At 38.8% G+C, this 24309-nt stretch overlaps 1 protein-coding gene across 1 annotated transcript in view; it reads left to right on the top strand.

Moving 5' to 3' along the window:
• Window positions 1-24309, top strand: part of Me1 (malic enzyme 1) — a 161425-nt gene that overhangs the window by 120147 nt on the left and 16969 nt on the right. Inside the window, exons 8-9 of the mRNA XM_008827829.3 lie at window positions 4732-4829; window positions 6663-6776. Coding sequence (XP_008826051.1) covers window positions 4732-4829; window positions 6663-6776 — 212 coding nt within the window. The remainder of the gene's footprint in view (window positions 1-4731; window positions 4830-6662; window positions 6777-24309) is intronic.

The following is a 24309-nucleotide window of genomic DNA, read 5'->3' as shown; positions in this document are numbered from 1 at the left end:
TAAACCTCTGTTGGATGTGTCACTGGTGAAGATTTTCTCCCATTCTGTGGGTTTTCTCTTCACTTCCTTGGTTGCTTCTTTTGATGTACAGAAGCCTTTTAGTTTAATGAGGCTCCATTTGTTGATTCTTACTTAACCTTGTTTCCTGAGCAACTGATGTCCAGTTTAGAAAATCCTTTCCTTTGATAAAAACACCTTATATACATGTATGAAATTCTCGATAAATTATTTTAAAAAGAAAAAAGAAAATCCTTTCCTACACCTATATCTTGTAGGCTATTGCCAGTATTTTCTTCTAACAGTTTCAGAGTTTCACGCTTCACATTGAGGTCTTTGATCCATTTGGAATTGACTTTTGTGCAGGGTGAAAGATAGGGGTTTAGTTTCATTCTTCTACAGGTGGAGATCCAGTTTTGGCAGCAGCATTTGCTGAGCATGCTGTCTTTCCTCCAGCGAATGTTCTTGGCCCCTTTGTCAAATATCAGGTGGCTAAAATTGTGTGTACTCATATTTGGGTCTTCAATTTTGTTCCATTGATCTATGGATCTGTTTTTGTTCCAGTATCATGTTATTTTTATGACTATCACTCTGTAATACAGTTTAAAATCTGGTATAGTAATCTCCCCCAACACTGCTCTTAGTGCTCAGGGTTGCTTTGGCTATCCGAGCTCTTTTGTGCTTCCATATGAATCTTAGGATGTTTTTTTCCAATTCTGTGAAAAATGTCATGGGGATTTTGATTGGCATTGCATTGCATCTATAAATGGCTTTTGGTAGGATGGTCATTTTCACAATATTAATTCTTCCAATCTATGAGCATGGGAGGTCCTTCCATCCTCTGATGTCTTCCTCTTCTCTTTCTTTAAAGATTTAAGCTTTTTATTGTAGAGGTCAGGTTTATTTTGAGATTTTTTTTGTAGCTATTGTGAAAGGTAGTGTTTCCATGTACTCTTTCTCTGATTGCTTGTTATTGGTATAGCTACAGACTTTTATAGATTAATTGTGTAACCTGCCACTTTACTGAATGTGTTAATAATTTATAGCTTTCTGGTGGAATTTTTGGCATCTCTTAGATATAATATGATCATCTGCAAAAAGGGATAATCCTATCTCTTCCAATTATTACTCCTTTAATTTCCTTCTCTTGTCTTATTGCTCTTGCAAGAGTTTCAAGCACTATGTTAAAGAGGCGTGTCGATAGTGGACAGCCTTGTCTAGTTCCTGATTTCAATGGGAATGCTTCCAGTTAGTTTATAGCTCTAAGTGTCTACATTAAAAAATTGGAAAGAACACAAATAAATGACTTAACATTGCAACTCAAGACACTTGAAAAGCAACAAGTGAAACCCAAACCCAGCAGACAAGAATATATTTAAAAAATCAGAGCAGAAATGAATGAAATAGAAACAGAGAAAACAATACAAAGAATCAATGAATCAAGAGCTGGTTCTTTGAAAAGATAAACAAGATTGATAGCCCAGTTAACCAAAAGAAAGAAAGAGTACCTCCAAATCAACAAAATCAGAGGTGGAGGGGGAAACATTGCAATGGACACCAAAAAGATCCAGAACATTATAAGGGAATACTTTAAAAACCTATATGCTACTAAATTTGAAAACCTAAAAGAAATGGGTAGGTATTTACTGTGTTTTTTTTTAACTGTGTTCTTAATAGGTTATGTAATTATTCAAGAAGGAAACAAACTAAAAGATTGAGGGGATAGCTTAGTCAGTAAAATGCTGCTCCAGTGCTCATTTTACAAGCATGAGGACCTCAATTCACTCTTCAGAACCCATGTATTAAAAAGCTGGTGCTTGTAGCTTCAGCCCTGAGGAGGCAGAGACAAGTGGATGAATCTCAGGCTCACTGGCCAGCCAGCAGAGCCTACTTGGGTAGATTCCAGGCCACTGAGAAACGTACCTTGTGTCAGAAAATGGTGGATGGTCCCCAAAGAACAAAACCTTAGGTTTCTCCCTGGCCTCCACATGCACACATACACATGTGTACCCACACATACCTGAACACACACACACACACACACACACACAGAGAGAGAGAGAGAGAGAGAGAGAGAGAGAGAGAGAGAGAGAGAATAGAAACTAGGGAAAAGGTTCAGTGAGTAAAATGTTTGCTATGCAAGCATGAGGACCTGAATTTAGATTCTAGCACTCATATAAAAGTGGTAGCGTGGATCTGTAACCCCAGTGCTGGGGAAGAGAAGATAGGAGGATCCTAGGAGATTGCTAGCTGGCTAGCCGGCCAAGCAGAAACAGCCAGGTGGGGTTCAATAGAGGAATATATCCATGGTTCACTTTTTTCTGTGCACGTGCACATGCACACACACACACACACACGATTGAAAAGAACAAATATGAGGCTGGAGAGGTGGCTCAGCAGTTAAGAGTACTGGCTGCTCTTGCAGAGGACCTGGGTTTGAATCCCAGCACCGACATGGTGGCTAACAACCATCTGTAACTCCACTTCAGGGGATCCAACACTCTCTCCTGACCTCTGTGGACACTGCACAACTCAAGTGCACTTACACACATGCAAGCATAACACTCATACACATGAAATAAATAAAATACGGCTAAATAAAAAAAATTAAAAGGAAAAGAACAAATACACTAGTGGTGAAATGTTGCGGTCCTTGGCATACACAATACTTCATCATCCTGTCACTCATCAAGTCTGTTCCGATCTAGCTTTTATCCAAGTGTGGGTGTTTAACATTCGGCTAGACTTTCCTGCTCAGCTGCATGATCTTGAAACATTATAGTAAAATGTTTCTTTAGAGGTATAAAATGTCCATATAGCTGGAAAGCAATGCAAAAAGCTGCAAAGTTTTATTTCAGGAGTAAATCATAAAGAGATTGAGCTGTGCAATTATGTTCAAAGCAAGAGAACTGTTCTGTGACCTGAGAGGGTATGCGTGGTGAAGAGATAATTAGAACTGGTGCCTTTTCTGCGTGGGTGAGGTATAATAAGGAAAACAACCTTATCCTAAGAAAACCTTCCATTGATGAGACCTAACAAGAACTATCATAGGTAAAATGACAAAGTATGAATAAAGTCAGATTTTAATTGCGATTAACCATTAATTTTTCAAATTGAAACATTAAATTTCAAATATATCAAAACATCATTGCTACTATGCCATTAATAGGAAGCATTTACTATGAGCCTCCTTTGTGTGGACGAGCTCAGTAATAGACTTTTTAAAACTTTTTTTGGGGGGTGCTTTTTGAAACAGGGTCTCCCTGTAGCCCCAGTTGTCCTGAACTCACTATGTAGACCAGGCTGGTCTTGAACTCACAAAGATCTACCTGCCTCTACCTCCCGAGTGCTGGGATTAAAGGCATGCACCACCACACAGGTTCTCCTTGTAGCCCCAGCTGTCCTGGAACTCAGTATGTAGACCAGGCTGGCCTCAAACTCACAAAGATCCACCTGCCTCTGCCTCCCGAGTGGGGAGATTAGAGGTGTGGACCACCACACCCGGCTTAAAACTTTTTTAAAAAATTCATTTTTTATTTTTGTTTTATGTGTATGCATGTATTGCCTGCATGTAGGTAAGTGCACCCATGCTGTGCATTGTCTGCGGAGGTCAGAAGAGGCAGTCAGATCCCCTGGGACTGGAGTTATGGACAGTTGTTAGCTGCCATGTGGGTGCTGGGATTTGAACCTGGGTCTTCTGCAAGAACAACTAATGTTTTTAACCACTGAGTCATCTGTCCAGCCCCACCAGTAAAAGATTTTTTAAAAGATATTTATTTATTTTATGTGTATGAGTGTATTGCCTCCATGTAAGTGCACCTGTGTTGTGCAATGTCCACAGAGGTCAGAAGAAGGAATCAGATCCCCTGGAACTTGAATTATGGGTGGTTATAAGCTGTCATGTGGGTCCTGGGAATCAAACCCAGGCCCTCTGCAAGAGTAGCCAGTGCTTTAAACCACTGGGCCATCTTTCCAGTCCCCCAGTAATATATTTTAAACCTCAAGAGTAATTAGGTAGAGGGATTTAATAGTACTATTTACTTGTGTGTCATACAGTAAAATCTGTTTTACAAATAAGAAATACTAACATGACATTTATTTCTCTAAATTCTGTAAGTAAGCAGGATGAACTGAAATCCTCTTAACATCCAAACCTAATCCAGGCATGATGCCACAAACTGTAATCCTGGCACTCAGCATGCTGAGGCAGGAGGATTTCATGTTTGAGGCTAGCCACATTGAGAGTTTGAGCTTTTCCTCAGTTACTTGATATCCTGCCTCAAAAATACGAAACCAGGCTGGCTGGGGTGGCACATGCCTTTAGGCCCAGCACTCAGGAGGCAGACACAGGTGGATCTCTGTGAGATCAAAGCCAGTTTGGCCTACATAGTGAGTTCCAGGCTAGCTGGGGCTACAGGGAGACCCTGTCTCAAATATCCTCCCCCACCCACCAAAAAAAATCAGAATTACACAGAATCCAAACCCATGTTGTTATTCACTGCATCATCAAAATAAGCCACAAGATCTCCTTTGGGGAAAGTTTTCAAGGATAATAGTAAGATGCTATCACAAAATACTGATGTCCTTGAGAATTTCACCTCAGGTGCAGACAGGCACATTTTCCCTTTCTGTGCCTGTTACCTGTTGTGTGATGATGTCAAGATGTGAATAAAGAATTAGAATTCAGTGGGATCTATCTGAGGATTGCTCATGGATATTTATTGCTTATTCCAGGAACAGCATCTGTTGCAGTTGCAGGTCTCCTGGCAGCTCTTCGAATAACCAAGAACAAGCTCTCTGATCAAACAATACTCTTCCAAGGAGCTGGAGAGGTACCTGCCTTGTGTAATACTTAAGTTCTCTCAAATTTATGAACTAGTAGTAGCTCCTCATTTATTCAGGGTTGCAAGTATTCTCTGATAGTTTTAGACTATTACAATGTAGATTTTTACTGAAGAGTCTCATCATTATAGGAAACTTTGGAGATGTCAAAACATTTTTCACAGTTTTAAATTTGTGAGATTATAAAATACTACCATATACTTTATTATACATGTTTAAGGCTTTGTGCATGAAGAAAAGTTTGCAATATGTGATTATATGAAAAACCTTTAAATATTTAAGTTAGTATACGTATCCCTCACTGTCACATTCAAAAGTTTTCTTAATCGCACACATAGTACAACCTGAACCTAAGTAACCATATATGTTTTAAGAAAAATCATTTTGAATTAAAGACATATAGAACAACATTGTATGTTCAACATTATAACAAAGGCATTTGAAATTATTGGAAGAAACTTGCACAAGGCCCAATTACATTGTTTCGTATAATCATTGTGAATACTCATTTAAAAGAAGAAAGCAAATTCATTTCTAAAACAGATTAAAATGTTATTTTTCTTGTGAGAAAACTTCTAAAATCTCTCTAGAGTTATAGAATGTAATAAATGGGAAATACTATGACTATAAGGCATTTTAAGAAACTTTAAGTTTTCACATGTAATATTCCCATAAGTAAGAGCCTATGTTACATGGATACAAATGTGTACATATCACATTAGTTTTCACTTTGCTTGTTCTTAAAACTGAATACATAAGGTAAAACTAAAATGAGGGGCTGGAGAGATTGCTCAGAGGTTAAGAGCACTGACTGCTCTTGCAGAGGACCTGGGTTCGATTCCCAGCACCCACATGGTGTCTATGAACCATCCTTAACTCCAGTTCCAAGGGAATCCAAAGCCCTCTTCTGACCTCCGCGACACTGCACAACATGGGTGCACTCACATACATGCAGGCAATACACTTATACACATAAAATAAAAATAATAAAAAACTGAAATGAATATGTGCAAGTGTTGAGAATGAAAATTACAAATTCACGTTCAAGCAGATTAAAATCAAGCCTTCCTAATAGCTCTAATATTTCATTTTATTTTGTAGATTACTACTTATTCTATTTTGGTGAGCCCTCTGTATTTACAGAGGTTTCTGATGAACAGTACAGGCTAATTCTTGAATTTTATCAGGAAAAGCAGTATTCATGGTCAGATGATTCAAAACGAGCCTTTGTTTTGTAGATTTGGGATGTCACAGGTTATCACAAAATTTATCAAATGCCAAGGAAGATAGTTTCTTTAATCTTGGAATAATTTCACAGCAGTTTCTTTGTCCACATTAAAAGAATGAATAACTGCTGGGGAGCACATACTTCCTGTCAATTTCATTCTTTTCCCTAATTTATCAAGTTCCCATCTAAATGATCAGACTTCTTTTTTCAAGTTCAGTTGGAGGAGCTTGAACCTAACAGTAAACAAATGTGATCCAGTGAGCCAGGCTAATGAGTTCATTATGTAAAACCCAGTATTTTCTTGTGTCAATCTTGTCAGTATATTTATCCCTATCAATACAATCAGGGATGTCACTGGTTTTTCTGTGCTAACTAGCAAACTAATAGTGGTTCTGTTGTGATTCTGAGGAGTACATAGTTGTCATTTTGCTCTCCCAAATATGACAAAAGTATTTAGCTCCCAGTAAAAATGAATGACGAAAGCTCTTAAACACAACAGAGCCATTTACTAATGAACAGAATGATGTGATGTGTAACCTTTGATAAGATGTGTGGAACACATTTTGAAATCTTTATTTTTATACGTTCTTTTCAGGCTGCTTTGGGGATTGCTCACCTGATTGTCATGGCCATGGAGAAAGAAGGTTTACCAAAGGAAAAAGCTATCAAAAAGATATGGTTGGTTGACTCAAAAGGCTTAATAGTTAAGGTAAGAATTCACCATTTTAACCAGAATAAAAATCACTGTGCGTGTCTTGATGACCATTTCAAGGTCTGCTAGTTGTTTCCACCACCCCTTTTAAGATGCTGTGTTAAAAGACTGGCAGTTATGGACTGGGGAGAGATCACTTAGTGAAGTGCTAATTGTTTAACCATGAGAACCTGAGTTTGATCCCCAGAATCCACATGTTCCAGGACAGCTGGGGCTACAGGGAGACCCTGTCTCTAAAAGACAAAACAAAACAAAACAGAAAAACAAACTGGTATCCCAAACTTGTAATCCCAGTGTTCAGGAGGCTGAGACAGATGGAGCCCTAGGACTTGCTGACCACGGAGCCTAGCCCACTTGTTGAGTTATAGGTCAGTGAGAGAGCCTGTGTCAAAAAATGATGGATGACACATAAACAACACCCAAAAAGTTGTCTCCTGACCTCTATGTGTACCTTCATACAGGTGTGCACCTTCACACAGAAACATGAGTGCATGTGAACACACACACACACACACACACACACACACACACATTAAATATGAATGATTGGGTCATTCACATATACTGATAGGCTTCTGAATGAAGAAGAAAACTGGCCCAGGAATGGATTCCATTTGTGAGTGAATAGATGCCTCACAACTTTATGGATATTCAGTCTACTTGAATTAGTTTAGTTTCCAAATGAGGCAGTTTAATGCAGATACAGATGAGACCCCTACACATAGCACACTTTAGGAAGAGCTGTCTGCAAAGGCACATATTAGTTAGGAAGAAAGGAAGAGAAAAATTAAAGAGCTATTCATTACCTGCTGCTTTCTCTCAACAAAATTCTTGAGGACTAGAAAGGGAATTCTCAAAAAAGGGAGAGACTTTAGTAAATGGGTTGTTTGCATGTTAATTGACCTGAGCCTCAGTTTTCCTTCTTAATAGAGATAGTAGGACCTACTCACTTCCTGAGGTTACTGTGAGAACCATCATAGGCATAGGCACAGGACCCTGTTTCTATAAGTAAGGCAGTGTCATTTCTTCTACCACCCGGCCTGTCAATCCATCTTCAAACTGCTATTAAAAAATACATGTAGCTCCCCTTTTATATGAAGAGAATATTTAAGGATTAAGTAGCGATAAGCTCTATTTTCTGGAATATAACATTCTGGAATTGTTAAATTGTGGAATAGCAAAAACAATATAACACATGTTTAAAATTGTTTTCAAAAAGCAGTAAATGACATTAAATGATTGATAATGTCAAGTGAAAGAGAAGTGCCATATTATATATAGATTTGATTTTAAAATGTAATGATGTCCAAAATACAGAAGGAAAATATCAATTGCATATGACTGTAAAGCATTACTATTATAATTATTGTTCCTTTTTGTGGTGCTGGAGTTCAAACCCAGGGGCCTCATACATCCTAGGCAAATGCTGCACCACTTAGTTACATCCCTAGCTCCTAAAACTTGTAGTTCCTTTTGTGTATGTGTTCCAAGTACTTAGCCATTATAAGTCTTCAAAGCTAGAAAAGTTTTTTAAAATTAATATACGTTGGCAAATTTTGCCTTAAAACAAGAGAAAGTGTATGTTTATCTTTTGATAGCAAATGTGTGTCGAGTTGGAGTCTTTGAGTATAGCTTTCTTGACTTAAAAAAGTTGCTTTCAAGAATCAGAATAACTGTAAAAATTTGTATACTGTAGTCACGTGACATGTTATAGTTGGGAAATAACATCTACTGAATGGAATTTCTTACCATTCATTATCCTAGACTCTAGATAAGGCTCTTGATATCAGGAAGCTCACAGCCTAAGAGGAAAACGTCAAGCCACAAGTTACAGCACTATATGAAAGTATTGTTGCAGACATATTTTCATGGTGCCATGGTACACAGGGAAAGATGCTCCTGACTGCTGTGGAGAGCAGAAAATACTGAGGCAGACCCAGGAACAAGCATTTCTGAAGTTAATTTGGAAAGAAGCATTAGGAGTTGTTATTGTTTGGTTTCTGTGTTGCTGTGATAAACACAATGACCAAAAGGCAACTCTGGGAGGACAGGGTTTATTTGGCTTACATGTCACCCATCATTGAGGGAAGTCATGGCAGCAGCTCAAGGCAGGAACCTGGAGACAGAAGCAGAGACCATGGAGAAATGCTGCTTACTAGATTGCTTCTCCTGGCTTGCTCAGCTGCTTTTCTTATATAGCCCAGGCCTGTCTGCCAAGGGATGGCACTGCCCACAGTGGGCTAGGCCCTTCCACATCAGTTAGCAATTAAGAAAATACCTCACAGACATGGACCCAGGCCACTTTGGTGGAGATAATTCCCCATTCGAGGTTCTCTCTTCTCAGGTGACTCTAGTTTGTATCAAGTTGACAAAAACTAACCAGCACAGGAATTAATCTGGAGTTTTCATAAAGATCTGAAACTTCCTGCATGTGGAACTAAAACAAGGGAAGTATAGTGACAAGTTCACCAAGAGGTCTTTATGGAAGCTAAGGATAAAATCTACCCTCTCTTTAGATCTTCAGAGTCCCATACAGTATCTAGTACACACCTGACAATCAGTCATTTATTGAGTGGATTAATGAATGGCTTTCTAGGTAGAAGAGCCAGCATGTGCAAAAGAAAATATTCTGGTATACAAGATTTTCAAACATTAGATTAAAATAGAAACACATGAAAAATGGTATAGGAGACATGGCATGTGAGTTCTGAAGAGGAACAACTAAAGAAATGTGAGTGGGGGCTTGCCTGTTCAGTCACTGTATTAGTTACTTTTCTGTTGCTGTGATAAAACACCTTCACCAAGGCAGCTTATAGAAAGCAGGATTTAGTTTCCTGATAGTTCCAGAAGGATAGTCCATAATGGTGGAAGAAGCATGGCAGCAGGCAGCTGGACCAGGAGAGATCACATCTTCAAGCACATACAGAAAGCAGAGAGCAAACTGGAAGTGGTGCAAGGCTGTAGACTCTCCAAGCCACCCCCAGTGATGTACTATTTCTGTCAAGGCTGTGCCTCTTAAAGGTTCTATAGCCTCCCCAAACAGCACCACCAACTGGAGACCAAGTGTTCAAATACCTAAGACTGTGGGGATATTTCTCATTCAGACCACCACATCACCCTGAGTATATTCTGGAAGAGGGGTTGAAATGAGGGAAATTAAGAAAAAGAAACTGGAGGCAAAGCTGTTGAGATCATCCAGAAAAATTAACTGAGGCCTGATTGTGGAGTCAAGTAAAAGAAGCTTGATTGCATAGATGTTTACCAGGAGGAAGGCCTTGGTTACACTTAGTAACTGATGAACTGCAAAGGAAGAACGGGACAGAGGAAGGGATCTAGCTGGACTCCTGAGCTGTCTAGGTTATGTGGTGCAGCCATTAATGTAGAAAGGAATACAGAACAAGCTAGTTTAAAGGGAAAACATTGAGATCAGTTTACAAAAAGCAAGGTTATGATGCTTGTGGAGACTTAAAATGGAAATGTCCCCCTAGCAGCTGGAGATACAATACTGACCTTTTAGGATAAGGATCTGAGCCAGAGAGAGGAATTGGGGGTTCATCAGCTCGTGCATAGTTAGAACCATGGAAAAAACTATATAAATTATGTTGTCCTAGGAATGTAAGACATTTAAGAATCCAAATAAAGTTTATAACTGTGGTTTCCTTCTGTGGTTTCTAGTGGCATTTTAATGTGAACTCTGCATAAACATACATAGATGTTAGCATAATTTTAACATAGGTTTACTGAACTGACTCCAGATCCCACGGATTGCCATACCTGAAATAAATGAAGTTGTTGATTAGACCAAGTCAGTTCCTTTTACTTCATACTTTTTGGTTGCCAAGGTAAAATCATGGGGGTTTTTTGTTTGTTTTGTGGGTTCATTTTTTTTTTTTTTTTTGGCTTTTTTGAGACAGGATCTCCCTGCAGTCCCAGCTGGCCTGGAACTCATTATGTAGACTAGGCTGCCCTCGAACTCATAAAGATCCATCTGCCTCTGCCTCCCAAGTGTGGGGATTAAAGGCATGCGCTGGTAAAATGTTTTAAAGGTTGTTAGACATTTAATTGCTTCCATACTATTTAATATAAAAAATACAAGTTTTAAATAATCAATGTTCTGTGTTTTTAAACAGTCCAAAATCTTGTATTGATCTTTGTTGGGAAACTAATAAATCCTTGAACAACTAGAAAATAAATATAGTCTTGCTTTCAAATTTACGTGATTCTTTTGTGTGTTAGTTTTCATCCTTAGTACTTTTATAACATCTCTTGAGAGTCAGAATCATTTTAACTTGTACTTATTCATAATATATTAAAATAATCATAAAATTTTAAATAGAACGTTTTGTTGGTGAAGCTTCTTCACATTTTAAAGGCATAAAAACCACAAAGCTAAAAAGTAAGCGATGTCAGCTTACTTTTGAACCATTGCCATTATTAGACTAATTTTTGGGGGAATGGGTGCAGTGAACTTTATTGATGGTATTTGTCCTAGTTTGTTTCTCCATTGCTGTGTTGCTGTGACAAAACACTCTGACCACTACCAACTTGGGGAGGAAAGGGTTTATTTATCTTCCATCTCCCAGGTCACAGCTCATCAGGGAGCCCAAGGTAGGAATTCAGGGCAGGAACCTGGAGGCAGGAGCTGGAGCACAGGCCACGGAGGAACGCTGCTTACTGGCTTGCTCCCCTGGCCCCACTCAGCCTGCTTTCTTCTGGAACATGGGCCCACCTGCCCAGGGGTGGCACCACCCACAGTGGGCTGGGCCCTCCCACATCACTCAACACTCAAGAAGATGCCCCACAGATATGGCCACAGGCCAATCCTATGGAGGCAATTCCCCAACTGAGGCTCCTTCAACCCAAGTGTGTCAAATTGACACTAAAGCTATCAAGCACAGTATTCAAAGGAGAGGGCTCCCTAAGCCCTTCCCCTTCTTCTGGGGGTCTGGGATGGAAATTGTGAAGGGAGACAGTGTGTTGGGGGCTGAGTTAGGGTAACATTCACTCAACTGTTACTGTAACATGTCTTCTACTTTAATTTTCAATGTCACAGCTATAGCTTTTTCTGTTTATCATATGTGTAACGGAAGGAGTTTGTGCTCCACACTATCAGTATTATAAATAATTCATGAATATTGTTATTGTTGGGAACAATTACTTGATTACTAATAATAGTCAAATACCTTACTTTAATATTTTATAGCAGGAAATAATTGACATATCTATCTGGTCACCTAAATTAATATATTTTGGTATAAATAAGTCAGTACTCACTAAAAAAATAATCTTCCAAGCACTGCTGGCTTGATTAGTATCTCCATTTAACTGAGATGCCTGTGGAACGTTGCCAGGGAGGACAGGAAGCCACAAGACAAACCAGTTCATACTTAGCCTCTTGCTTAAATAAATGTATTTTGGCTTTGGCTAATTAGCCAATTTAATGCTAAGAAAGAACACTAAAACAAAAAGTAAGATGTTGACTGATACAGTGAGGGTAGGCTTCACATAATAGGATAAAACCAGAGGACGTTTGAAGCTGATTTGGAATTTAGGGTTTTTTTTCTGTTTTAAGTATTTGTATTTCATTGTATTTTTAAACTTATAGTTGAATACTTAGCTCCTGTAGAAAGAGATACTGAGCAAAGGTACATTATTTGTTATAAAGGTAGTTTGGATGATATGGTTATTTTCTTTCTGAGAAGAAACGCTTAGGGCTTGAAACTCCAGTCTGTATTGTCTTTCCACTATTATTTTGTTAAAATTTGAGGTTGGGTATTACCCCCACCTTGAATGATGGTTAATACCTCACATATACTCTGAATTAGTAAAAACCAAAAGGCCTACCTCCTATGAGGCTTTGTAGCTTGTAAACAAGTATCTCACTTGATTGTTTTCTTCCTTTCCGTTTTATATAGGGGATGACCAGTGTTATATACAAGCATTAAAAATAACAACAGTTGTTTATATGCATGAATTTTTAAGATAGACAGTAATGACTCTAGATATTTAACATGCAGAATTATTATTGATAGAGTTTACTTCCTACCACCTTAAATCTTAGGTGCTTTTGAAAAAGATAGCAATTTCAGTTGGGTGTGGTGGTGTACCCTGTAGTCCCAGCATTTGGGAGGCAGAGACAGGCAGATCTCTGAGTTCAAGACCAGCCTGATCTACATAGTGAGTTCCCGGCCAGCTGGGGCTACATGGAGACCCTGTCTCAAAAAGACCAAAAAAAAAAAAAAAAAGCAATTTCATCTGATGGTATCTTCTTGTACTAAGAACCAGCACAAGATGAAGAGAGAAGTGATTTTTACAAAGAAATTGCATTTCAGCAGTGATTCCTAAAAAGAGAGAATGAAGTTTACCGAGACAGAGAGAGAGAGAGAGAGAGAGAGAGAGAGAGAGAGAGAGATTAGCATATGAAAGAAACTGATTAAAAAGACTAGAAACCACTCCCACCAATGCAGTTGTATAATAGACCATTTATAGAAAAAGGGCCTGGTGTACAAATATCCCAGTCCACTGCACACAGGCACCATTCAGCTGCTCACTTTGCCTAGCTCTCTGACCAAATTCCTTGCTTGAGAGTACCCTTTCTTAATAAACTGTCTTTCTACACTATCCATGTGATAAATTTCTATACTGGTCCATTTTCTTAGACATGAGAACCTGGAAATCCCATCTGGTACCCTCCAAACACCAATATCTGCCTATAACAAAGAGAAAAGAAATCTATTTCCATATCCAGCCAAAATGACTGGCATAACAAAAATGCTAAGATCAGGTTTTGTAAAGAGGAGGAAGATGAGCCAGGACTAAGAAAAGTAGCAGTAGAAAGGCAGGGCTTCAGTATCAGCAGATCTGGAGGGGCTGCTGTATTCCAGGGAGGATCTTCTTTAACCTTCATATCAACTGTGAAAACAGCATGGAAAACACTTAGCAGACCTTGTTCTTGTCTTCAGTTTTGTGGAGCCCTTCAGTAATGCTGACATTACCATTCTAGATTCCTGGCCGTCTTTCAACTTCACTCAGCATTTGCAGGTCACACCAGAAGTAGATCCTTGGAGACCAGGCTATGGGTGATTTACTTTCTTACTAGTTGGAGTATGTCCTGCCAAGTTAGGGTTCCCATGGTCAGGACCTGCCAGTGGTTACTATGATTAATAAAGTAATATATTTGTTATAAAACATATCTTAGCATTTTTATGGCAATAACAAGCAAATGTATTTAAAACTATGTACTAGAAGCAGTTTGGAAATGTTGCCAAATAATATTTATCTTTATAATTTGCTTCTCATCCTAGGGAATTTAGAGGGTTTAAATTACATTAAACATTTTTTATTAATCTTGGGTTATTTTCCCCAAAACATTACCAGAAATCTGTGATCACAAACTTAGTTTATGTTTTAGTTTTCCTTCTTCTCAGTGCATCATTTTATAGTTTTCTGAAAAACATGCTTTTTAAAGACATACCATGATTCTCACAACTGGCTAGTCACATCTTATCACTTAGGAGGGAAGTAGAGGTAGATAGAGAGGAAAAACCTTGGGGACACGAGAAGGTAGAAGGTAGAAGAGCCAGGCATCCTGTTGAAGCCTCTTGACAGCAGAGAAGCAAGAATCCAACTTAGCACAATCAACAACTACTTAAGGCCTTTCTCCCTTCCCAATTGTGAACCTGCAATTTTCTAGGAATCTCATCAGAAACCCCATTTACAAGAAAAGGACATATAGTAAACCCCTTGTACAATCCAAGTGGCTTCTAGTTTTACTTTGTCAGAGTATAATTCCATCTAAAGTATCTGGATCTGCCACATAATCTCACTTATCAAAGGAGAGAAAAAATAATGTTTGTTAGTAACCTTTTGAGATGTAATCTGAAAGCTGCCAAAATGGTATAGATGGCTAATTCAAAGACAAATAATTGTGATTCTCCCTTAAGGAGACCATACCTACACTTTGGTGTCTTATTCTCTTGACTCTCCCTCCAGGAGCCTAAACCTATGCTTGGGTATGTCTTATTTTCTGTAATTCACTCTCTTGGGGAAGCTCACATCTATGCCCTTGGGTGTGTCTTTTTGCACCCTTTCTTTCTCCTAACCCTCATGCTTAAGACTGTCTTAAAATACCTTTAATAAATCCTCCAACTCTGAACCAGTATGATGCCTTCACAGGTGAAGGCACTTGCAGTGCAAGCCTAGGAGCCTAAATGTGATCCCCAGAATTCACATAATAGTGGAAGGAAAGAACCAACTCTCAAAAGTGGTCCTTTGACTTCCACATATACACAGTGGCACACAGGTAACCCCCCCTTCTATCATGTATGTGTGCACCCATGCATATATACATAATAAAAAGTTTAAAAACTTAAAAATATTTTTATTTTATGTGTATGAGTGTATTGCCGTAAGTGGATCCATGTCATGCAATGCCCACAGAGGTCAGAAGACGGCATCAGATCCCCTGGAACTGGAGTTACAGACTGTTGTTAATCACGATGTGGATGCTGGGAATCGAACCCAAGTCCTCTTCAAGAGCAGCCAGTACTCTTAACTGCTGAGCCATTGCTCCCTAAAAATAAAATAAATAAATAAATATTTTTAAAAACAAATACTTCTTCAGCTCTACTTCAAACTGGCTATGCCTGAAATACTTTTCTGTGTTGAAGGCACATATCCTAGTTTGGCCTGAGTGAAGGTCCCTAAATGATTAAGGGAATAGGCTGCTGAGGGTGACAGTGTGGAGCTGTCACTTTTCCCTCACCACAGGAAAAGCTTTTTAAAAAATACACATAGATTTTAGGGCTTTACACTGGAATTGAGTTAGAATTGAATTAGCCCTGGAAGATGAGCTTGGGAATCTATTTGTCCTTAGGTGACTGGTGTTCAGTCAGCTTTGGAAAGCTCAACTATAGTTCATTTGCATGACCATCGTCAGCAATCCAAGCCACCATATGGATGGAAGAACCAACATCCAGGAAAGCATCAAAGTACTTGCTAAGTACTGTAATAAGTGTAAGAGCCTACAGACCTATGACTGAGCCTTAGCCGGGTAGTCTATCTTTATTGATAGATCATATTTTTTTTCTGTATGCAATTATGTAGCTTTTCTGTATTTTTCTGAATATGATAAAAAGTTTCCAAAACTAACATAAATTTACCATTTGGTATTAGAATGCATGCTGCTCCTTGTTAATGTCCTTAAACAACAAAATTTGTTACAAATTATTAATATATTGAGAATACTATAAAATAAAGTTCAGATTTTTAAAATTTAGCATTTTGGATAATCTGAGACATTGCTTGGAAGGAAAATATTTTGAGTCATTGCATTAAGAAAATAGAGATTGGTGGCTGGAGAGATGGCTCAGTGGGTAAGAGCACTTCTCTCTTCCAGAGGACCTGAGTTCAGTTCTTAGCACCCACATTGAGAGGCTCACAATGGCCTGTAACTCCAGCTCCAGGTGATCAGTTGCCTCTGGCCTTCTGCAGGGACCTACACACATATGCACATATCCCTTGTCTTAGTTCTTCATTGCTGTGATAAAATACTCTGACCACTACCAACTTGAGGAGGAAAGGGTTTATTTAGCTTACATATCCCAGGTCACAGTTCATCGGGGAGCCCAAGGTAGGGACTTAGGGCAGGAACCTGGAGGCAGGAGCTGGAGCACTGGCCATGGAGGAACGCTGCTTACTGGCTTGCTCCCCTGGCCCCTGCTTAGCTTGCTTTCTTATACAACACATGCCCACCTGCCCAGGGGTGGCACTACCCACAGTGGACTGGGCCCTCCCATATCACTCAACAATCAAGAAAATGCCCCACAGACATGGCCACAGGCCAGTCCAATGGAGGCAATTCCCCAATTGAGGCTCCCTCAACCCAGGTGTGTCAAGTTGACACTAAAGCTATCCAGCACATTCCCTTATATACATAATTAATTAAAAAATAAAACCTTTAAAAGAAAATATGGATTATATTATATCTTTGTTATTTTCACTTTATTCATTATTATCTTTCAAATTCATTTTGCATTAGGCTTTTTGGACCCATATTCAATATAAATCAACTCTTATTTGATTTACATGTTATTTTTATCAGTAGCCCAAATTATACTAGTTTGAATTTGGTTATTTAATTTGTTAACAAAAAAATCATCTCTAATGCTAGTATTATTTTCTCATTTGGTTGGTTACTTCTTGGCTTGTGATAGAATGAAAAGGAATAGATTTCTATTTTTATTATGTTCATAGACACATTTCTTTGAAGCTGCATACCAGAAGCAGTTTGGATGTTTTCACTGTTGTACTGCAACTGGACATTTATTGAGCCTGGGAGCATTCGCAGCTGAGTCTTTAGCAAGGCTCCCCTGTGAGCTTCTAAGTCTTCTTTGTACTATGGGCCACTGTTCTGTCATGGAGCATGTGGAATATTATTGTTTGTTGGGTTAAAAATGGGTGGCACATTTTCCTCTTAAAGCTATTTTTATGTGTATTCATGTATTGCCTGCATGTAGGTAAGTGCACCCGTGTTGTATAATGCCCATGGAGGTCAGAACAGGCTGTTGGATCCCCTGGGACTGGAGTTAAAGACAGTTGTTAGCTGCCATGTGGGTGCTGGGATTCAAACCCTGGTCTTCTGCAAGAACAATCAGTGTTCTTAATCATTGAACCATCTCTCCAGCCCCTTAAAGCTATTTTTATTATTTGCTTTTATAGTTAAATATTATTTTTCTCCTATGATCCTTTTGTTAGATTTCTTTTTCTCTATTTTAAAGTAAACCACACGGTAAATATTAAATCTCTCTCTCTCTCTCTCTCTCTCTCTCTCTCTCTCTCTCTCTGTGTGTGTGTGATATTATATGTTTCTAAAAATATGACATGATGCTGGACTACATCACAAGATCATTGAGAGCAGGATCCTGGCCATATTCAGTATTGGTTTTTCCTTTGATTGAGGATGGTTTTGAGTCCTGTGGTGTTAAAAGAATGATGAAATCATGTGAGCATTCAGTGGAGCCCCTTGTTGGTTGTAGGGAAGAAACACTGGTCAATGAAAACTGATTATAAGTAGTAAGTTCCTCACATAGAAAAGAAAAAAAAAGTAACTAAATATCTTTCTCAAATGTACAAAAAAATTTAAGGTCATGATACAATATTTGGCAAAAAAATAAATAGGGAATTTAGAATAAGAAATTACTTAAATAGAATAGCACAATAGAATTTTCATGATTCCAAATCTTTAAAAATTATGTAGACACTTTGGTTATTTAACCAAAGTATCCCTGTGTAGTCCACGCTGACCTCTAACTCGACTTCATTCTCCTGTGTGCTGGGATTGCAGCCTTGCTCCTCTATACCTGGCCACTTTCTTGGTTTTAGTAGTTTGACTGCTGATTCATGGAAGCTGAGCACGTGTCAGTACAAAGTCTCAGTGTTGTTTTCAGATGTCCAAACTGAGGAAACCAGTTTTTAAACTTTGTACCAGGAGACTCTCAGATATGGTGACTTAAGCATATTAAAACATAGGAGCTGACAGAGGGATCATTCAGCAATGTAAATGTAAGCAGACCAGACTCTGGATGTGCCCACTGTCCATGGCTGGGAGCAAAGAAGCCTCACAGTTATCTTCTTCCAGCCCCTGAGGGGACTAGGGAACATACCTGGGTTGTGTGCCTCATTTGTTTTAGGGACACAGCCTGGAAATTCCATGTACTACTTCCATTCCATCCATCTGTGCAAAAGGCAGTTTCATGCCACCCCAAGCTGCAAAGAGACTAGGAATACAGCCTTGAGCAGGGTGGACATGCTGCAGGCTGCAACTGGGAAATGCTGCATTAAGAAGTGGAAAAATATAAACAAATAGTTTAGAGAGGGATGGGGAGAATGACCAGTGATAGAAATTATAATTCTCTGCTACAGCATGAAAACAGTATCCGATATTTGGACATAGAACAATGCAACATAGGTATGGGGCTAAAGCTCTGTGGTAGAGCATTTGCCTAGCATGTTCAGGCCCTGGGTGCCATCTGCAGCACAGAAATAAATAAATAAATAAATAAATAAATAAATAAATAAATAAATAAATAAATAAATTAGACAAATTTGGCATATTTTGAGAACTTATTGTTTTGAATTACATGTGTAATACATTTTCGAAGTGGAAAGTTTTAAAAGAGTACCAACAGGTGGGCTGGAGAGATGGCTTAGTGGTTAAGAACACTGGTTGTTCTCACAGAAGACTCGGGTTCAAATCCCAGCACCCACATGGCAACTAACAACTGTCTGTAACGCCAGTTCCAGGGGATCCGACAGCCTCTTCTGTCCTCCACGGGCATTGCAGGACAGGGTGCACTTACCTACATGAAGGTATAACACTCATACATATAAAGTAAAAATAAAAAATTAATTTTTTTTGGTCTTTTTGAGACAGGCTCTCCCTGTAGCAACAGGCAAACTGTTGATCCAGTAGTCTCGGAGGTGGCTATTTTCATAGCATCTTTCAAGGTTATGATACTCTAGTAGGACAGCTAGAGCTACTTGGAGATATTTTTTTTCTCTTTTAGAGAATATAGCACTGGTTAAGTTCCCTTACTATTAAAACATTCTGAAGAGCAAAACACCGAACTTTTGAAGTAACCTTCACATCGAGCTTTGGGAACAGTTTGAGCAAGGGGGCCACTGTCCCACTGCTGCTGGCCAAGTCTCGGCCACAAACAGGGAAGCTAACTGGCAGACATGGTGGTTGCTGCCTCTGTTACTTAGCACCCATCTGTTGCTGGTCTCTTAGGCTCTGAAGACTGCTGTGTCCACCTAAGAAAACCCAAAGCACCACAACCACAACCTTCTAGAAAAGCCTGTTACTGCTACTTCATTATCCCCATTCTTCTTTCAGTGTGCTGTGAGGGGTGTCAGCTTAGTGAATGCTGTGTTTAACACAGGAACTCTGGACAGACAAGGAAAACTGAAGAAAATAATCCATTTGGCTGAGGCTTTTTGCCTCCAGCATAGAGGAAGTCACACTACATGCAATTTGGAGTTCTGTAGTATATGTCTTAGGGCCTCAGATGGGTAGTCTGGTTTCTTGCTTTTACAACTGTAACAAAGTAATGCATTTCTGGTGATGAGTAATAAGCCAAAATTGTATCATGTTTTGTTTAGAATACTTGCAGCTGAGAGTTATTATTCCCAGGGAATATGCCTCACCAAGCCAGGATTTTATTTGGTATCTCTACTAAAAGTCTGACTATGCACAAAATAACCATAAATTTTAGCATATACTACTTCAGAAATAGTTCAGAAATGGTTTAGATATTAAAAATGTAACCATCAAATGATTCCAAATTTTGAACAGACTTGCTTTTCTCTTTCTAATAATGCAAGATGATTTTTTTTGCCAAGTAACAAAGACAGGAATAAGGGAATTGAGCAGGCTGAGAGATTGCAAAAGCATTCATTTTGTTAAATCATTTCATGGAGAGGAACCCTCAACTCCTGAACTCATTAGAAGTAACATTTATTTTAAAAGTGGCAACATCTACTATTGTCCGTATTAAAGCCATTCCATGTTCTGTTGCCTAGTGCTATGTTATTAGTAACCACAAAATCTCAGTGACATACAACAGTATTTTTCATTCACCTCTGAGTCAAAAGACAGTGCTGATGATGTTGGCTGTGTGGCTGTAAGCTGCAGGTTGGGTCATCCTCTGCCTTGCACTGCTCTCACGGGGGCCCAGCCTGTAAGCTATGACAAAAGAGAGCGGGCAGAAACACCAGGTATTCTTCAGACCTAGGCTGGACTGGCACACTCATTCTGCTCACATTTTAGGGCAAGCCATATGTTCCAGTCCAAGATACAAAGGCAAGGAAAAGATAGATGTTCTAGTTTGATTTCTGATGCTGTGATAAAACACCCTGAACAAAAGCAACTTGAAGGAGGACAGGGTTTTTCTGGCTTACACTTGGAGACACAGTCCCATCATCAAGGGAAGTCAGGACAGGAAACACTCCTTACTAGCTTGCTTCCCCTGGCTTGCTCAGTTTTTAGTCCAGGCCAACTTACCTAGGGATGGCACTACTCACAATGGGGTGGGCCTGCCGATCAATTAGCAACCAAGAAAATACCTGACAGACATGGCCACTGGCCAGTCTGATGAAAGAAATTCCCCAGTTGAGCGTCCCTCTTACCAGGTGACTGTGTATCAAGTTTGTTTGTGTGGCCATGTCTGTGAGGCATCTTCTTGATTACTAATTGATATAGGATGGCCCAGCCCACTGTGGGTGGTGCCATTCCTAAGCAGGTGGACTTGGACTGTATAAGAAAAGTAACTGAGCAAGCCAGGACATAAATTGGTACTAGAAACATGGGATACTACTGTAATGGACCTGAACATGTTGTTTGGGGGAGATTGTAGAAGATTTTGAAGCTTTGGGCTAGAAGCCATTGAGTGCTCAGAGCTTAGTGAGATTTTATGGAAAGTTGGAAGATAATGCTGAGAGCAAACCAGTAGGCAGCCCCTCCATGGTTCTGCCTCTGGCCTCTGCTCTTACTTGAGTTCCTCCCTCAGGTGACAGACTGATTGGGAAGAGTAAGTCAAATAAACTATTTCCTCCTCAAATTGCTTTTACTTACTGTTTTATCATAGTAACTGGCTGTAGACTGAGATGACAGACATCCCCAGTTTTCTGACTCCACTTAGGAGTTTTTCAACTTTATAATGATGCAGAATGGTATCCAGACAACCCTTCTGTTTTTCACCTTTAATACAGTATTTGATATTACATTTATTATAAAATGGCCTTTGTGCTAGAATATTCTGAGCAAATTTAAGGTAGACCAGGTTAAGCTATGCTGTTCCACAGTTAGGCATATGAAGTGCATTTTTCAACTTAGAATACCCTCATATGGGGATGGGTTCACTGGGCTATAACGTCCTGGTAAGTCAAAGAGCATCCATCCTGCTTTTTGTGGAAGGACCTGCAGAGCCACATAGCAGAGAGCAGTGCCATAGGAAAGGGATGGTAGGGAACTGGTTCAGTTGGAATTACTACTTTCTTTAACTCAGTCTTATACTTAATTGTCAAAATATTTGAGAGGAATTCTTCAATATGCCCAATGCCTATTTTCACTAGGCTTACTCATTTTGTATGTGCTAGCATGGTGCTTAATCTCTTTGCCTGAGTATGTAAATGAAACCAATTTCCCAGCTGTGACACTATGAGATGTAGGGTGGGAGCACCAGATGGAATGACCTGCCTTACCCCAAAATTTTATGAAAATTGTAAAATTTTTAATATTGTTGTAGTTTAAAAATGTTATGAAAAAGCAATTAAAATTTTGTAAACACAAAATAAATGTTTGAAACTAGTTTTGTGTGTACTTAATATAAATCAGTTTAAAATTATTTTATGGACTGGAAACCTAGCCCAATGGCATAAAAAAAATCATCTTGAATTAGTAGAAAGGAAAGGGCAGGTTTTTTGAATAAAATAAAAATTTGGAGTCATTCGACAGTTAAAATTTTTCTTTTGTCATTTTGAGACAGAGTCTCCCTGTAGCCCCATTTGACCTGGAACTCACTATGTAAACCAGGCTGGCCTTGAACTCACAGAGATCTACCTGCCTCTGCTGGAATTAAAGACATGCACCACCAAGTCTGGTAACAGTTAAAAAAAAAATTTTTTTTTTTTTTGGTCTGTTTGAGACCCTGTCTCAAAGCCTAAGTGCAGGGGTTAAAGGCGTGTGCAACCACACCTGCCGACAGTTAAGCTTTTTAACAGGTAAACCATTTCCTTGCATGTGTGAGGCCCTGGTTTCAATCTTCAAGACTCTTCCTGCAAAGTTTGTATCAACTATTTGTTCCTTTGATTCTATGATTAATTTTAAAATGTAGTGGCAATATATGAATTTTATTAAATAATTTAGTATTTCCTGATTAAAGTAGAAATTATAATTTTTCAAATAAACATGGTGAATAAGAGATAGATTAGAAATATCCAATTTAACATTCCTCGTGTCCTCTGCTGAAGTGACTATAAAATGGGAAGCTTCAAATTTGCTTGTAAATGGATATAGATGATTCTTTTTCACAGTGCTTCAGATATAGTGTGTGCTGATACATGGAGAAGAAAGGTAGAAAAATATCCTCTTAGAACACAGAGGTGACTTATGGTTCCTTTTTAGAAAGCCATCCAGTTTAATGTCATACTTATAATGGAAGCAATGGTACACAAGTAGCAATTTGTAACAGATAAAAGAAAATGTAGCAGAATTATGAAGAGTTGAAATCATGTTTTTTTCTTCTTCACAATAATTTTTATCAGCACTCATGATGACCTGGGCATGGTCTAAGTGCTTCCCACATATCACTTCTTCTAACCCACAGTGACTGGTGCAGGATATATTCCAATTATACTTATTTATGGAGGAGGAAACAAGCATGGCGCGATCCATATAATTTAGATCTTTTAGAATTCTAAGTATTGCTTTTTTAAAAAAATAATGAAATGGGGCTGCAGAGATGGCTCAGTAGGTAAAGTAGTTGGCAGACAAGTGTGAGGACCTGAGTTCAAATCCTCCAGGTAAAGTACATGTCTGTAACCCCAGTGATCAGGTGAGATGGGTAAAAACAGGAGATTCCTAGAAGCTAGCAGCTCAGCTAGCCTGGTATATGGAGTATGCAGTGGCGAGCAAGAGAGATACAGTTTCAAACAAGATAGAAGGTCAGGACCCACACTCAGGGTTGTCCCCTGACTTCCACATTCATGCCATGACACGTGTGTGGCTTCATTCATATACATATACAGACACAGACACAGACACACACGTGCACGCACGCACGCACACATACAGTATAGGCATATATAGAGAGATTTTTAAAAAATGAAATGATAACCCTTTAAAGCAAGGAGATGTACCATCTTCAGGAATGACAATTTGCACTCTGTCTGACATAATACTATTTGAAAAGCTTTTCCTCCAGGGCAGTTATGTGGTATAGTAGAAAGACTTTGAGTTCCAGGTAACACTTGCCTTGAGCAAGTTGCTTAAAATCTCTGAACCTGTTTCCTTATATTCAAAATAACAGTGATTATACTTGACCTACTTCTTAAAGCTCTTGATGAGACAAATGGCAATAAAGCAAAAACACCATAAAAGTCATCAAGTTAGGTAACTGTTTATTATGTAAGCAAATCTTTAAAAGTATTGCTAATTACTATAAGATGCTTCTAACACATGTCACATCCTTGGTGCTTTATAAACAAAATAGTGCTGCAGCTGAGACTTAGGAGATACTGAAATAGAAACAATATATAAAGTGCAGGGTTATCATTTAATCAGTATTGTATATTACCATTTGATAGTGTTGGTTTGTCATGGATTTGTGTAGAATTGGGATTTTTTAGTATTAAATAATGAATTGAAGGAAAGTCTTTGTTGGGCTCACCATTGCCTAGAACATTGGGCCACATAAATATTTGTTGAAAGAATGAAATAACACACTGACAACTAGAGAAGTGGCTTTAAGAA

The sequence above is a fragment of the Nannospalax galili genome, unplaced genomic scaffold, assembly GCF_000622305.1.
Source record: "Nannospalax galili isolate Female #2095 unplaced genomic scaffold, S.galili_v1.0 scaffold2893, whole genome shotgun sequence".
Lineage (NCBI taxonomy): Eukaryota > Metazoa > Chordata > Mammalia > Rodentia > Spalacidae > Nannospalax > Nannospalax galili.
The sequence above is the reverse complement of the archived record's forward strand: the minus strand, read 5'-3'. Positions and strand labels throughout refer to the sequence as shown.